The sequence below is a fragment of the Lissotriton vulgaris genome, chromosome 5 (assembly GCF_964263255.1).
Source record: "Lissotriton vulgaris chromosome 5, aLisVul1.2, whole genome shotgun sequence".
Lineage (NCBI taxonomy): Eukaryota > Metazoa > Chordata > Amphibia > Caudata > Salamandridae > Lissotriton > Lissotriton vulgaris.
This window is the reverse complement of record NC_141693.1, coordinates 875,912,194-875,930,498: the sequence shown is the minus strand read 5'-3', so window position 1 is coordinate 875,930,498 and position 18,305 is coordinate 875,912,194. Positions and strand designations below refer to the sequence as shown.

The window sequence follows — 18,305 nt, the reverse complement described above, 5'->3', positions numbered from 1 at the left end:
TCAGCACAATGCAGACTGGCTTGACTATGGACCAAATACCTCAAATATTAGCTCGCAAAGTCACAGCACGGTTCGCCTGGGAAGAGTCTCTGAGGCAGAGGGGCATTTTAATATTGATAATGACCTGCACTCATGCACCCCAAAGGTTGGCTCTGTGCACGGGCAGCAGGCCATTATTAAAACGGGCCCTCGGCCTCAAAGACAGAGGCAGGGCTCACAGTGCTGCGCACAGCTTCACATTTAGCGTGCCATCACTCATTGCTCTGCAGGGTGGGGCAAGTGCGAAGAGTAAACTACGCGCCTCAGCACCAGTCATCTGCGCCTGCAACCGTGGACATTACTGAAGCAGCCAGCAAGCAACTGTTAGGTCACATCTCAGTCCATTGCCTCAGGTAAAAATCCTTTCTCTAGTCATGAAAACGTTTTCATTTGGTGCTAATGCACATATCACTGCCTTGCATTGGCACACGTGATGGCGACGAGGGGGTTTATGGTCGTCTATCGACCCAGCTTCCTTTTTCCCCTTTGTGGCCTTGAAGGGTGACTTTACGAGTTGTTTTACACATTTAACCATGCATGAAAGGAGCCGAGAAAGCGTACAGGCTGCTAGGGAGAGGGGTATGTTTAAATAAAGGAACTCTCATTTGGGGCTCTTCAAGCCGGGGCAGCTTTTGAGGACAAACTTTGCAATTAGAGGGCCTGACGAAAAGAGCAGCCCTCCCCCCCCCCCCACCCAACTCCCAACAATCATTTGAGGGCCGCTCTAAGGATTTTAATAGCTTAAACCCTTGAAGGTTGAAGTAAAGTGTAACAAGTCTTGGGGTAGAGTTGTTGTGAGCAGATGATGTCCGTTGCACGGGTGCCTCGAAGCCTTGAAGTTAGAGCTAATCTACACAGGATGTATCTGGGAGCACTTGTGCACATGGATTGCATTAAAATTCCATTTGTGTAGCGCTTACTACCCCTGACGAGGCATTGAAGCCCTTGTGCGTCAGTGATTTGAACAATTTCAGACTTTGGTTTACTTCTTTATTGGTTGGTATAGCGCCAACCAATGTCAATGACAACAAATTTGTTTTCAAATTGGAAACGTATTGTAGGTTCCAGGTCAAGAAATACCCCAGACTTAAACTATAACGCCCCACATTGGTCTCTGTGTAGGTAAATGATGATCACTGGTGACCGTTAACGCCCGCGGTAGTGTCAAGGGCATTAACTCTCTCTGCCTGACTGTAGGGCTGCATAGACTCCAAAAATAACTTGTTTTTGCAGAATACCTCATACTACAAGTGCCATTTTCAAACGCTGTGAATAACAGATGTAACATTACCTAATGTAATCGTTTTTAATTGTTTACTGTCAGAAGGATGGAAAGTGGCCTTGCTCCTAGTAGAGTTCAACCTGGTGACTTGCAAATTACAGTCTACGTCAAATGATAAAGTTAACACACGGAGCCATCTTTCTGGATATATTCATGTTATAATTCGTTTCGCTTTGTAGATTGATTATTTTTTTGTAAATAGAAAGGAAACAATGGTAAACTCAATAGGCATGATTTATATAGGTCTGGCTATCAAATGTAAATGCAGGCATGCATATATGTTGGTTGCAGTTTTTTCAAAACAAAATTCCTCTTAGCATAGTAAAGCCAGACATATTGACTTTCCCAGACTTGGGGGAGGGGGGGCAGGGAAGTGCAGCAAAATGTCAAACAAGAATTAGAAATGGCACCAAGTTTTGGAAAGCAACACACTCAAGGATTACTGGCATCAGATATGGACCCATCTCTCTCCTAACTTTTTGGCGAAAGTGTTAGAAAAATGTGAATAATATTGTGGTGGACTTCTTAGAGAAGCATCAGACAAGGGCGTAACATAGGCCCCCACAGCCCTGTGGTGCGGGGAGGCCCCCGAGCTCCAGGGGGCCCCATCAGCTCAGTACCCTAACCTGAGGGCCCCTGAATAAGACCGGAAGGGGGCCCCTCCATGCACCTTGCAGGGGGGCCCCTCAAGTTTCGTTACACCACTGGTCGAAGGCGTAAAATCAGTTCCCATACACTATTGATAACAATTCAGGACAAAACCCAAGAAGACCTGGATAACTGGGCACTCCCAAATAATATGAAAAAGGGATCCCTCCTGTCGACACTTCCTTCAACAAGTTGACTGTCTTTCTACCTATCTTGACCATGGCGTTACAAGACATATAAGACCTGTGGAGTATTTTAAGTTCCACTAATCGAAACACAAATCAAGTTTTGATATGAATGACTATAGTCCTCCAGTTTCCCAGTGTTCCACAAGTCCTTTTTCTTTGCAACTCCTTTTTTTGAGTTCTGTAATATAAGAAGGAAACATTAGGATTTCGAAAACTGAAGGTGAATATCCTTGTAACAGCTTGTTACATATGGAATCAATTCTTTAATATTAGTGTGCCAGAACGCATTTGTCTCTATTATCCAAAACACTATTGAATATTTGTTGAACAGGAACCAGTGATATTTTTCAGAGAACTGTGGTATGAGTGTTTAATATATCTTGTGGATGAGACACACAAAGCAGTAATGCACTTACCACAAAGTCTATTGGAAGAGGGGAGAGTGTTGAAAGGCAGGCAAGTGATAAATGGCACACATGTTTTGATATGGAGATACAACCATGACGTAAATATGCTAGGTTTACAGATATGGACTATATAACTGTTACTGCAGAAAATGTCTTTTGAAGTAATGTCACATTGGAAAATTAACTATAAGCAAACCAAAAAATGGGTAAATGTATCTATAAAAGTGACTCTTTGTTGTATTCTCTCTTAGCTCCTGGAAATGCAAGCAAGTTGTAGAAGCCATTGTCTGTTCCCCCTTTCAAAACTAATTTGGCTCATGTTTTCATGTCGTGTCTAAATAGTTTGTATGTGATTTCTTATAAAATATGAGTGAATGATTATTCAATTCTGAGAAACATACTGTTTAATTTAAATATTTACATTTTTAAGATATGTGTGATTAACTATTTGGTAGAAAGCAATTCTTAGAATGTTTCTTTTTTTATTCAAAATTGCCTCTACGTGCTTTTTCTTATGGGTGAAAATGCAATCACTCTTGAAAAGGTTTGACTAGATCTTTTAGTTCGCTCCACCCCATTTCCTTTACTTCATCTTGTCACTGGGTTATGTTTCACTTTTATTTTTTTTAATTACTGTTTCTTCCCTCCGCCTCCCAAGTTATTTACTTAGTGTTGACAGCTTACGGGCTTGGTCCAATATTCAAACAACCCCAGCTATACCCCCACATTACACTGCCATATTACCACCATGTACCTCTCATGAATTGGAGGTGTGTACATCTGAAGAGCATCACAGTGACTAACCAATCCCATAGTTATGTCTCATTTGAATCTGACAGAGCTGTGTAAGTAAGGTTTAGCTTCATATTGTAAGCATAAAATAAACATATATCAGGTGCATATTCTGCTCACATATATGTATTTTAAATACGCAAGAAACCCACCCTTGCATTATAAGCACCAGTGTCAGATGTTTCATGGGGTGACATAGGCATGCATGCATTTCTTAGGCGTGGAATGAGTTGTTTTTGTTTTCAATACAATGTACATGTGTGGACATTGCTATTTTAGGCCGAATATAAAGCACAACAGCTACTGTCTGTGTGGTATTGTGCGTGCATGCTTGGATTTGTTTAGCATGCATTGTAGATAAGGCAATCTAGCATGTGCATTGAGTTAAAGAGTGATCCCAAATAGTGCCACCAGTCATGTGTGATATTGATAAATCGTTTCTTTGTGATTTAGAATAATCACCTGTTGTATGGGTTTACAATGACGTGATTCATCATACAACACTTTGTGAATTGCAAAAAACGTGAAAAAGAATTGCTTAACGGATTTTTCACTATTAATATCTTCTCAACTCTGTATTTTAGCCCATCAATTACCAAAAGGGATTTGCTGTGGGTCCACAATGTTTGTCTTAAAACTGTTTTTTTCATTTTCAGGAAACTTTTTTCATTTTTAACTGCTCTGGGTAGTTAGTGTTTTTATCACCACACAACATCTCCATCAGTTTATATCTATAGTAATTGAGTTTTCTCAGAAGTTGGTTTCTATTATTTTATATGTGCATTTCCTTACTTTAGTTTAAAAATACTTTTGAAAATGCATACTTTGAAAAACCATATTCGTCATTTGTTTTTCAATACATACGGAAAACCCAGTATGGTCATTTCAAATGATTGTTGCTTATGGAGAATGCAAAGTGAATTGTAGTATACTGTAAATCAATGAATAAGATCTAAGCATCTCTGAACCTGTGTTTTCTTCCTGCCAAGGAATGAGGAGATCCCTAGGGGTGAGGACCTCATTAATCAAGCTATTAAAGTTCCAACGCGGTTTGGGAATCCCTGTATAATTAAATAACATATGTTTGTAACTATATGTAAAGAGCCTTTCACATCTGTTGTTTAAAATGCACAGGGAATCCCAACTTTAACAATGTACCGGAGAGGGATTACTTGAAACAGTGATGTAGGATAAGGTATTGTTGAATGGTGCGGCTTTGTAAGAGCTTTACTATCTCTTTCTGAACAAAATGTGCAATCCCGGTGGCAAAAACATTTCATTTAAGTGCATAGTTTTCTCAAATATATTTTGCAGCAGAGTTAGGGGCATTATATTTAAACAATTGTTCACAACTAGATTTTAATAATTGTGTTATTTTCATCAACCTTTAGTAAAATTAAACAAAATTGTTAAGTGGTAGTGGAGGAAGTCAAGGGAGTGTAGTCACAGCATACAGAATGTACCCATTTTTTTATATATTTTATTGCAGTGCAGTGGCATTTATTTAGCACTTTCATACTCCTTATGAAGCCTACGGCGCTGTGTTTGGTGAATTTTATTGCTGTTTCTGACGCATATTGCTTACCATCCTTGCTCGGTGATTATTCGCCAATTCTCTGCACATTTCTTGCAAATAGTTCAAGAATTTATTTTAATTGTTATGATTGATTGTTGGCATTTATATTGTTACTCACCCTGAAATTCAAATACTAATATTAAAAAAGTTCGATAAAAACACTCACCTTTTTTTCTTAAACCAGAGCTATTTTCATATAAAATATTTTTAAAACTACAGAATTTCAATACTCTAGGTTTTAAAATTTAAATTGTCACACCTTCGCTCCAAAAAAGTGCAGTCCATGGAAACTCTTGACCTAGTGGTGCTCCCAAAACTCCACCACCAATGCATAGTGATGTCTGTCCTCTCTTACGTAGACTGTGATGGCTGTCACAAGATTTCCCTGCCTAGAAACACTAAATGAAGCATGGCAGACACAGGCGGGGAATTCCATCAATAATCCTTGCATACAAGGATAAACCTTTCTGAGTGTCAGGATAACTGACGCCTTTTTACACAGATTCCTAGTTTGGAGATTTGTTTATGTGAAACAAACAAAAATGCAGAGCAGGGCAAAAAAAAAAACATGTTGACAGCTCAGTCTTTCAGTGGCTAAGATCCTCACCAGGAAGGCAATGGTTTCAAAATCAGGTGGGTACTCCTCTACCTGGGAGGAAGAAGCCTTCACTGACCTGGCAGCTTGCCCGATTTCGTAGCAGAATCAAAATAACTTTCAACATCAAAATAATTAGGATACCCAAGGTCCTTTCTGCAATTAGTAATGATAATACTTTCTATAATAAGGGCAATGCATGAAACCATTATTGATATATTCTATCCCAGTCAGGCGGTACCTTGCTTCCTAATTGACGAGCCAAAATAAATATACTGGTTTTTGCTTTAAAAACACAACATTTGATTGAGGCCTTCTTTTAGTTTATTCTGCATTTCTACCTTGAATCACTGAGAACCCATTCTTCCTCCACTTTACTGCCTCCCAGCAATCTTTGACTTCAATGTCTAATGTTAGTGAAGGTGCAGAGCAATAATCTGATCCAACCCCGTCTGTAATAGGATTGCGCTCCAGCCCTTAAAAACTGTCACAAACTCCCAGTGCATTAATTGGCCACATATGCAAGCTGTCACCAGTAATCTAGTAAGCTCCTGAGCCTCACATATGAAGGCACTGTTTAGTGTTTTCATTTTCTTGACTTTAAACGTTCCCATTTGGAATTTGATGTGTGTCCCACATTGCATTACAATCCTTTAATTCTCTGCTTGATAGACTCTACCATATTTTTTGTAAATTGGATTCTATGTTCCAAAGGGAGCATAAGGAGGTTGATCAGATGTGAGGATTTGGAGTAAATTTGTTGCCACCTGTTTTTGTGAGCGGTCACTTGCTAGGTGGGTCAAAGCATAGCCAGTACTATTTAAGGCAGCCCTGCTGGACCAACATTTTGACACTCAGAAGTTAGACTCCTTTAGTCCCTACCACCAGTTTGACATCCTTGGGAGAGATAGGATTTTAAATTTCAACAGGTGTAGCTGGAATATTGTAAATGTAAAAGTCTTCCCAATGTGCTCTTAAAGTATATGATGTGATTCATTGTCTAGACCCAAACATATTGGCAATTTGTTCAAATACAAGATATTCCAAACAGTTTTATCTAATATAGCCATCTTAGTATTTTTGGGCGATTGTTTCCACTTATAAGAAGCAGGCATTTTTTCATAGGACTTTGATGGAGCAAAATCATGCCATTCATTCTTCAAACTGCTTAAAGGGTGAAGTGAATGAGGAAAACCAGTATGATAGGGTAGCTCTTAATGCCATGTCTAGGCAAACATATTCAATAGTTTTTCATGTTCTGCAGTATAAAAGGTCTCTGTGAGATCACATAATACTTGTATGTGTCATGTTCATTTACGCTACGCAACATTTGCTGAACGTTTGATGCTGTTCTCTTTTCTCGAAAAGATGTCTTAAGAGAGTAAACCACTGATAGGAGTATGGAGGGTAATTGGTGTATGATGACGACAAAGTATGTGATTTTACATCCATTGATTTCCTTATTCTCCCAGTCCATATGTGTAGATTGCTGGGTTGAAGCCTTCATGATGATCTTTGTCTTTAATGGGGTGCACATGTGTTAGAAGTGGGATTTCGGGTTTGCAGAGGTATGCACCCTGTTTAACCAAGAACCACCACTCTACTCAAGATAAGCTATATACATACTAAAAGATAGCCTGTTCTCACCTGCTGGTACCTTGGCACAGAGCAGTCAGGATTATCTAAAGAGGCAATGTGTGATGTATATGTGCAAAACACAATGACACAATGAATACACCACAAAATTACTCCTCACAGGTATAGAAAACTAGATTATATTTTATAAGTAAAACAAGAACAAAATGACAAGAATCCAATAAGGAGAACCAGAGTTATGACTTTTTAAAGATTAAATCAAAATATAGTGCTTAGTCATAAAGCGCCAACCAGGGACATCTGGTTGTACTATACCGGGAAAATCTAAACTTCAGGCTGACTGCGATGGAGGGCAGGCAGGCTAAAGGACTCTCATAGGTCCTGCTGAAAAAGTACCTTGGATGGAGGAAGCATCAATGGCGAGGACCGGATGCAAGGAGCACAGGAGGCAATGCATAGTCATCGATCCCGTGGAGGCAGATGATGCGTTGTTCTGATCCGCACAGCCAGTGAAGCCTCGTCAATTAACCCCTTTGCGATGCATGCAATGCGTCATCGTAGGGCTGTGCAGTTAGTCATTGTCGAGCTGTGTAGTCTATTGAAGCGATGTCAGGCAGCATAGTCGTTGATGCGTGGATTCTGCTGGGTCAGTACAGAAACAAGCCCTTCCAAGGGCCCAGGACTGAAGTGACACCACTTGGCAAGCCGGGACTCTCATATGGCAGAGTCCAGGTGCTGTTGCAGGGTTTGCAGGATGTTTTTGATGGTCCTGAGAGTTCAGAACAGGGGGCAAATCAGTAAGCCTTTGGAGTCACTCTGGGTTCAAGTGAGATTGGTCAAGTCCTTTTCTTCTGCAGGTCAGAGGGTAGCAAGCAGCTGGCAACAGGCAGGATATCAGAGCAGAAAAACAGTTCTTCCAGAGCAGCTGTCCAGCTAAGTGGCAATCCTTGTAGCAGCACAGCAGTTTTTCTTCAGGACAGGGTTCTTAACAGCTCCAATAGTATATTGTCTTGGAAGGATTAGAGGCCTAGTACTTATACCCAGTTGTGCCATTGAAGTGGGGGTGACTTCAAAGAAGGGTCCTTGACGTGAGCACAAGCCCTTCCTTCCCAACCCTGGCTCCAGACTAACAGTAGGGGGTAATCAGATCTTTGTGTGGGAAACAGGACACTGTCTATTCAGGTGTAAGTGTCAGCTCCCCGGTTTCATCCTGCCCAGAAAGAGCTATCAGAATGCAGATGGGTACTCCATCACACCTACCCTTCCTGTGTTTGTGACTGTACAGTGGGAATGCACAAAGTGTATTGGATACAGACTGCATGCACACACAGCAGTAGGAGCAGAGAAATGCCCACTTTCTAAAAGTGTGGTATTACTAAAATAATAATGTCAACTGCAACTTTACCAGCACAGAGGATTTATCATTACCATTCCAAAGATATAAGACTTGATGCAACTGCTCCATTCTGATTAGGAATTACAGCTTAAAAGTGTTTTGAGAAATGCGGTCATTAGCCTATGAGAGGAGTAGGCCTCACAGTAGTGAAAAACGAATTTAACTGTTTGTCGCGACCAGGACATGTAAAACGTAAAGGTACATGTCCTACCTTTAATTTATTCATCACCCTGCCCATAGGGGTGGCTTATGTGTAATAAAAGGAGAGTTAAAGACTTGGCAAATGGTTTTAAATGCCAAGTCGAATTGGCAGTAAACTGCTCACACAGGCCCTGCAAAGGCAGACCTGAGACTGGTTTGGAAGGCTACTTGTATGGGTGACGCAATCGGTGCTGCAGGCCAGCTAGTAGCATTTAATTTACAGGCCCAGGGTGTATGGTATGCCACTTTACAAGGGACCTATAAGTAAACTAAATATGCCAATAGTGTATACAGCAATGCTACTGTGTTTGGGGAAAAGTATGTTTACTTTAGCATTGGTCAGCAGTAGTAACGTGCTCAGAGTCCTAATCGAACAAATAGGTCAGAAAAAGAGGAAGGTAAAATGTTTGAGGTGACCCTTCAGAGAGTCCATTTTCCAACAACACATGAGGTACCTAGGTCTTTTTTTTATCATTTCATAGTGAGTTTTGGAATCTACTGCTGGAAGGCAAGGTGTTATCCATTGAAAAACATTTTCACAGGAAAAAATATGTTTTGGGGTCAGTGTGTATCTTCACTACATTATTTGCCTCAGTGCCCGTATTTATTTGTCCAAATTGATGCACTTGTGGAGAAAATGTTGATCACTCTGTGGTGTATGTTACTTTCATAGGGTTTTGTTTTATATTTTCCAGTGACTAGCTCTTGCAATCCCTTGTTTATGAGTAGTTTACTTCAGCCTGTTATTGTTGTGCTCAACATGTACCTTTGCCCATGTTCTTGTTTCTTACCTGGCAATGTTTGGTAAAAGGATTGACAGTTTTAAAATTATTTAGAATTAAAATTTATGGAATAAAAATAAATAAATGCTTAAGCGGACTTTAAAGCTCTCCTTAAATTATAAATATGTATCTGACTAAATGTTTTATTATTAATTGTGAAGTTTTAAAATATATGTTGTGCTTTTATGAGTATGCAACTCGAATAAAGCTTTCCTACCTCTCCTTAAATTATGGAAAATAAAATGTTTTTGTGATTTTCAAGGGGCTCTCAGAGTGTAGTCCATAATACGACCTTGGTATCATGTTGAATGCACTGATGTTTTTAGAAAAATTCCGTATTTTGTAACAAAGAAAACTATTTTTTATCTTATTGAACAGATTATGGAAGAAACCAATACACAGATTGCTTGGCCATCAAAACTGAAAATAGGAGCAAAGTCAAAAAAAGGTAGGGATTGTGTTCTCATTTTTAAGTAAATATGCTATGCCATAGATTGGTTGCTTAGGACTTAGCAACGATGAAGCTCTGAAAACAAACGGACACATAAAATATCCCAACGAAGGCATGACTAAACACAGCTATTTTTGATTCCTGGTATTAGGAAGAAACTTAAGTCAAACTTCTACAAAATAACCCACAAACATTAAAGACATTAGTAAATTAACATGTTTTGAAGTAGGACATGCCATGAAGTGATTGCTAAGGACGAAATGACAGTCACTGGAAAAAGGGGGCTGTAGAGTGTACGATAAAAACAAATGAAATTGCTCTTTAGCCTACAGACATGCTTATAATATAAGCATGTTTATGATACGAAAAGGACAATCGGTTTAACCCCTTGCGTGCTGCTGTCGGCCGACGGGAGCACTACCTCGCTAGTGCTGCTGTCGGCCAACGGCCGATGTGGCCCCGCCCATTTTGCGGAAGGGCCGCACTACCGCGAAATCGCGGCCGCTGCAAAGGGGTTAAAGCCTTCCTTACATAAGATATAATTCCTATTTTTACTGAAACTTCTGATGCTGTATAAAAAGTGCATAATGTAATAACACACAATTGTTTATGAATAGAATGTAACTCTGTTTCTAAAGACATGTGACACAAATCTCAATTGATAATAATTTATATGTATAAGAGATACATTATTACACCATCGACCAGTGTACAAAGGAAGTTCGATGACAATAGTAAGTACATCACAAAATAAGGATAGGAATCTATTGTGTCAGAATGTACAACATAACTGTAGAATGATCATGCCGTACGGATGCTGTAAAATGAATGGAAGTAGATATTTCTATACATAATCCTGTTTTGATTGTTTCAGATCCAGAGAGTAGATCAAAACCATGGTCTGTTTATTTTTTATTTTTGATGTAGTAGTATATTATCTCCTACTTTGAATGTCACGATTTCAAAAGTAAGAAAAACAATGCAGCAATATTTAATAGATGGACTCAAGAAGATCTTGCAGTCAAATTAAGGATTAGCAAGTCACAGTCGCAGGATATTGTGAGTCCCATGACTGAAAAGAGAGACAAAGTCAAAGGGGGAGTCATTTTATAAAGACGCAAAACTTATCTAACTTGTTATAACCTTTTACAGCTAACAAGATGGTTCAGTGAGTGAACCGCACTGAGCTACAGGCCATATATGTGAATCCGGGAAAATGAGTCTCAGCATTCCATTTTTCCTTAACCCTTAGATTGAGTCCCATTATTATTGAGTAAACGATGTGAGGTAATGAAAATGAAATCTGTCAAGATGCATGTATGCGCTATGAGATATTTGTGTGTAGACATGACAGGTAGATATCAGGTTTAGTGGTTTAGTGTGTTGTGAATGTTCTGGATAGAGGTTCCTATGGTTTAAGTAGCCCTCAGTATCTCCCAGTTATATACTACATCCTTGTTATCTGTCCTAGGAATGTGAACCTGTTATCCCTTTTTTTCAATGAGCTACCTTTGGCATCACTTATGGGGTTGCCAGAGGTGACACTTACAATTCCTTTATCATAGCTGGGAAACTCTAAGATCCTCAGAAGCTTGGTTTGCAACTGAGCTGTCTCTTCAGTCTAAGGAGTAATGGTACTGAGATCTTTTCTGGTGCACATTCCATGCCCAGAAGGAAGAATGAAACTATTGGCAAGACTTATGTGATGCATTACATAGCCGCAGGTTCATGGGTTGGAGTTCGGTGCAGGGATGACAGCAATGACCCCTGTGTAACCTCTTGTGGCACTTATGCATGACCTTTGTCTGCTTGTGTAAGATTGTACAGACAACTTATGTCTCAAACTTGTAGTACCTATGTGTATCCGTTTCGTCGGATTTCCTAAGGCATGGCCAGAATTCTCCGACCCCTGTTTACGAGGGGTTAGAATAAAAAAAATGGAGTGAAGTTTACCACATCCAGTAACCACCCAGTGCGATGCAGTCTACACCCTTCATTAAATTTCGCAAATAAAATCTGCTGGAATTTAAAAGTGGAAAAGTGTGGCGCTTACTGTGACCTACGGATTTTGGTGAGGTAAGCAACAACCCCACGCTATTGGCCAGCTTCTATGGCCCACAAGAGTCCGATTTTATTACAAGCTTCAACCGCAGCTGCCCACAAGAGCACTTGTAATCAGGTGTCACATTTGTCAGGCGATGGCGGTGTACAGCTAAACTAATAATGTGGACGATTTCTTGTAAATATACGGTAGTCTTCCAGATTTTTCCTAGAATCTGTTTTTGGTAAACATGAAAATCTACGTTGAGAATGTAAAGTCTGCATAGTGCACACACCATAAGGGAATTATAAGGAAGCAAAATGTAACAGGTTTGTATTAAGATCCAGTAAAGGTGGATGTTGGAAATTGCTGACCAATGGAGTGAAGGCTCCATCCTGGCTTTCTTTGGCACGCTATAAAAATGTAATTAAAGTCAGATTTAATGCAGCCTATGAGGGATAACAGCGCCCTAAGTACGTGTTTCTTATAAGACTCGTAATAGCTTTGTCAGTCACCATACACAATAAAAATGAACATTTGAGGCCTGTAGGAAAATGCTTGCTCAACAGGTTTCAAAATTGGTAGTTTTGTGATTTAGTGTTGCTACATTGTTCGAAATGTCTATGTTGGCAATCAGTTAGCTCCAGGAAAAGAGAGGTTTTATGTAACGGCTCTCTAATATTGCGTGCCAATGTTTAAATGTTTCGTGTCCAGGCACCTCATAATTCAAGCATGGTGCCCCCAGACAATTACATCAGTTCTGGTGCGCAAGAACACAAACTCACCCACGGTCGCCCTTTGGAAGCTAGTTAGCGAACGTCAGCCCTAAAAAACACCTTTTTATTCTCCACATGGGGGAACGAGAATCCACCTTCAAATTAGACCTGAACTGAAAAACATACTACATGGCCCGGGTTTGTGAGCCGTGCAGTGTGTGTTTCACTGCGAACAGAGTCAATTATTTTCTTTATTTTTATTTTTATACCATTTTGCAAGTGTCTTCATTTTAGTTACTTTGACGATGTACTTTCGAGTCTAAAACACATTATGCATATGACTGTTTCTTGTTTATCTAGTATATTGTTATGAAATTGTGTCGGATTATCGGACATTACTCTTTTATTTGGGAACACCTGGTGTTATTGGAAAATCAGGGCACCATAGCATATGTGGTCATTTTATAATCTAGCATTATAAGTGCACATCATTTGCACTACCTCAGCTGACTACATGACATTAAAGTGTCAAATTCACATTCAAGTTTGTATAGTGTGCACCTGCTGATTGAGATGTAAAGTACAAGTAAACTTGAGGTTCACCCTCAACGCCCATCCATATAAAGTATTAGTAGACAAAATTGATTATCAGCTCCGAATAGTTTGCTCTTATTTAATTATGGTTTCTTTTTTTCTGGAAATGGTGATGTATCCAATACGGTCTTGAAGCCCAAGTGACAGCGTCAAAAACTATGACAACCGTAATAATAGGAATTATTGCTCATGGGCAAGTTAATCAGTGGGCTTTATTTTGAAAACGCTTTGGCCTCCTCATTGGCCGGATCCATAGTGGAAAAGACTGACAGTTAACCATAAAACAGCCTAAAGAAAAAATTGGTAAACAATCCTACAACTTCCAAATAGAAGCAAGACTATAACAGACTATTCAAGAAATTAACATTCGTAGTATAAGTCATCTAAGGTCAGAGTACATTTTTAAGAAGGGCCCGGCATCAAAATGCCCTCCTGCTGAGTGATATCACACTGTAACAATAACTAGCATTAGAAATCAGCTGGGCTCAGATATGAAAAGGTCGAAGCCCCTGGAGAGAATTGATTCAGTGGAAGCCAGTGCTGGTCAAGGAGGATTGGAGGCTTCTACTTTAAGTACAAACTATACTTCCGCATTCAAGAAACCATGCCTCGCTTAACTGGAGTAATTATTTGAGTCCAACTCGTGCTCTGCATGTAGGGTAACATTGTAGTTTGCTGGTCTGCCTCAATAAATATATTGCTGAATCAAGTACAGGATCCATTCTGAGACTGTTATGATCTTCTTGGCAATGGTAAATAATGTATTTTTGCCACAGTGATAGACTGATATCACAGGCAAAATTCCAACAAAGAAACCTCAACAAAGAAAATCATTGTACATATTGAAAAATGCTTTTGGCACCAAATAAACTTGCTGTGGCCCGCAAATGCTAACCTACATTGGAAAAAGCCTGCAAATGCTAACCTACAATGGAAAAAGTCACAAGAAATGAAAGAAAGATGGGACAGTGTGAATAAAAAAACAAACACTCTAACGTAGAAAAGAAACCAAATGGCAAAGGGGAAGAGAGGAGTAGGGTGCTTTGGGTTCGACCCTTTCAAGATAGATGGTAGATGTGAAAATAAGAATATGTTCATCAACCAGATGAATCTAGAGTGGGTTAATAGGACTACTAGGTTACACATCCTTTGTCGAAGGTTAAGTCCATCACCTTAACCAAGGTAGGATCTCAAAGAGTGCTTCGCCTAAATTCAACTTCACATAGTGGAGAAGTGTGGCTCAATGGTTAGAGCGGCAGACCTTGATGCAGAGCGCTGGCCAGAGACCAGGGTTCGATTCCTGCCTCGGCGGGATCGGGCTTAAATTCCTCTGACCGGATATTCTCGCCTCAGTGCCGAATCTAAGCATGGGTCCCACGCTGCAACTCTGGGCAATAGCTTGCTTAGTCTCCACAACGGCCCCCGATACACAAGGGATGCCTGGTTTCACCATGGGATGCCCAGGAGTGGACACCTCACAAGGAAAAGCCAGGAGGGGTTCCCTTGTGGTAGGAGTAAAAGCGCCGAGATGCTTACGGGTTACTGTTCGCGCTATACAAATACAACACATTTACATTTACATAGTAGATGCGTGTGTTTTTTTTAATCTTATGTGTATTTGTTCTGTATAAGACTACCATGCACATGAAACTGCAAAGGTTAGAGACTTAAAGAATCAAAATAAACTGTCAAAAAACTGTCTGCCAATGTCCATGCTCAGATTGCAATATTTTTTTTCCATCTATGGGGATACAGTGGCATATGAGATCAACATATGAAAGCCATTCTACAACTTGACTAGATGTTGCCCACAGAATGAAAGCCAAACCAAGCCAAATTTAGTTTAGTCTGCTGTAGTTCCCAGATTACGTTTTTGGGAAGACCCACACCTTATGTCTGATTGATGGGTGGCAGGAAAGGTCTCTCACAATTGATGCTGCTTTTACACAGGAATATGCCAGATGGGAAAGTGAAGTCGCAGCACATTCTGCCTAGTCTGTATAGATAGGTTATTTTTGAGTTGTCGAGACTACCACGTGTCAAAGTAGAGAGGCAAAGTCTATTTTGATTGTACACAATCTGAAGAATACATAGGTAGATGGCAAACACTTACTTTCCAGGATGCTTGTTAAATTGAGCTGAATAAGGAGAAAAGGCATAACCTGCTCTGATGGAGTCTGTTTTGTTGTTACCAGCAGGCAGGAAAAGAGTTGGGCCTTTATTCTTGAATTTTAGTGTTTCATTCTCAATCCTTTTTGGTCGGTCCCTAAAAGGAAACTGTTGTTACTTTTCTCAGCTTTGCACACTCAACCACTTGCTTCAAAGTCCTTCGTAGTAGAGGGTACAGGGTGAACACACAGATAAAGGCACTCACCCTTTCAATATGGTCTCTGTATGATAGAGCTCCCTTCCCCAGCTACCCTGCATGATGTAAAGTTACAAACTCTGAAAATAATTTTGATTTTTCGGATACTTCAAAAATATAACATATCAGAGGAGCTCTGTGTGGGTTCCCTCCATGAGCTGAATCACCCTTCCGGCGCTCAAATACCACAGACGCACTTTTGGGGGAATGGTCTATATCTGGCCGCCGCTGTATGGAACATCCATTGCTCCCTTACCAGCAACATTATTAGCTCCTGTTTTGGAACTCTGATGAGGCAGACCTCTCAGCCAAAGATGGTTCTCCTGCTTTTCTTAAAGACTGCTGTAGGTCAGGACGGCAGTATGTAGCTGATTTAGTGTTTTGACCGCTTGACTACTAAATTTATAATGTGCATTTCATCATCTCTGAGCAGTTAAAGGGTAACTTCTGCAGTGTTTTTAACTAAGCACGAGTTTACCATGGTACTTAAATTTTACAATGCGCTGATTATGTTTGTTTGTTCATATCAGCACTGACTTTTCCAAAAAGGCTGGCGGTGGAGTTGGGAGAGTCAGTGATAGGAGACTTCATTCTGTAATTACTGGTCAAGTGCAGCACAGATCCAGAATATAAGGGAGAGAAGTAGGAGACATCCAACAGAATATCTCAATCCAGATTAGAGTTCATTTGGATTGATTTTAATCATCGTGCAAACTTCATAGCGTTTTCATAATTTGTAAAAATTAAAACAAATTTTCGAAATAATGAGGATACGCATTACAGATATACAAGTCTAGCCAGCATGCGTTACATGAATATCCAGTCATCTTTCAGAAGTAGTATTCCACTGCAGTATCTTACTCTTTTAAGCATCTGCACTTAATACAGATATTCGCGAAGGCCCACCATTGTTTTTACAGAGCATAGTGGTGACACACTCCGACAGGCATCATCTCATTACTGGGAGCCTCCCTCCAAAGGGTGTCCAGTTTTTCTACATGTTTTATAACTTGCAAGAGTTGTACACAAGCTGTGTTATAGCCTTCAAGAAGAGGAGCAGGATTGTGCCAATGGGATCTATGTAAAAACATGTACAGCATCTTCAGAACTAACATTATTAGAGCGCGAGGGCAGCACCAACATTCTCGGAAAGAGCATCCTGCCTGTCGCCCCTGAAGTATGGGGTAAGTTGCAGTGATCTGACAAAGCACATCCATTGCTTAATGAACACTCCTGAAAACCCCACTCCACTTTGAGAGCAATGTGGGATTCTGAATGCGTATTGTTTAAAGTCGCATAAGTCTTTACAGTGATAATTGCCCTACAGATTCTTTCTGTAGGTTACTGCTGACACCATACCTACAGGGTCGAAGGACTAAATGACCTTCCATTCAGCCTTTTTTAACTTTTCTCTTTTCTTTCTGGGGAAAATACCTCTAACAACTAGCCCTGGGCAATAAGGACACATAGATCATTTTACCAAGTGCAAAACAATGTTAGTTAGCATCATTGATGTTAGCTGACTACATAACTGCAACTCCCATGCCTAATCATGAACAATGTAATATGTTGAAAGACTGCAAGGAACTCCTAATTCTCAAGATTGTACAGGAGTAAAAAAAAAAACAAAGTAAAATCTCCTGTACCCTCGAACATTTTCGCTGCCTCCCTCTGGAAGCCAGATTACTTTTTAAGGTTGGAGGAAGAATACAAAAAAAATGTTTTCTGGTAAAGATAAAACCGTATCTGGATAACAACATCCCTTAGTCACCCACATTTAACTTTATTACTGACCCATGAAGCTACCTATCCTCCAAAATGTGTTTATTATTATCCAATTTCTTCGACAATCCCTGGGCATCTGATTATGAACATAACAAAATATTTTCCGGGGAGACAGCAGCCCAGAGTGTAGGTATAAGGCGGGGAGTCGCGTGTGCTCAAATAGACACCGCGTGAAGGGATCCCGTGCTGTCTTTACCCAAGGGGAGAGTTTTTTGCCCTCACCAAGTTTTTTTTGCGTTCCTGCGAATCGCAGTGAGCAACCATGGATATCAACCGTGAGTCACACTATATTGATTATCCTTAAAATAATTTTTCACACTTAGAGCCTCTCGGGCAGGTGCGCCTTAGCGCGCACAACACCGGAGGACTTTATGTGGGTCCTGAGGAATGCTGAGCGAATTTGCAGTCCAAACAGCAGAAACATGTTGACCATTTATTTGTTTTTAAGGACCCAGGTTTCGTAATATAAAACCTTGGCAGTCCTTCCACCTTGTTTTTAATCCAATACGGGTTGGCCGATATTAAAGAATTTTGTAAAGGCTACAACCTCGTATTTTTTTAAAATTGCACACACAGTTATATTCACAGCTTAATTTGGGCACTGTTGCACTCACCACATCCCGCTCCGCTGTAAATCAGGCGTTGTAGCACACTGGGGGGGTATTCGGCCACCCCAGCGGGGACCCAATGATGAAGCATGTCACCAACTAGTGGTGAGTGAGGGTCCTTTTCAAAAAGGGTAGTTTTTCCCTTTCCTTCTGATACTCACGTGGGGTACAGGCTCCCTTTGGAGGTATCCTCCCTCAGAGGGCTGCTCTGTTCCTGAAGGGGGAGAGTAAGATACAAGAAAT

The 18,305-nt window shown here is 40.2% G+C and overlaps 1 protein-coding gene across 3 annotated transcripts in view; it reads left to right on the top strand.

Moving 5' to 3' along the window:
- The window catches only part of BICC1 (BicC family RNA binding protein 1), an 808,889-nt gene that overhangs the window by 468,888 nt on the left and 321,696 nt on the right, over positions 1–18,305 (top strand). For all 3 annotated transcript variants that reach the window (XM_086922454.1, XM_086922453.1, XM_086922451.1), the window contains exon 3: positions 9,881–9,950. In XM_086922454.1, the coding sequence (XP_086778580.1) occupies positions 9,881–9,950 (70 nt within the window). The remainder of the gene's footprint in view (positions 1–9,880; positions 9,951–18,305) is intronic.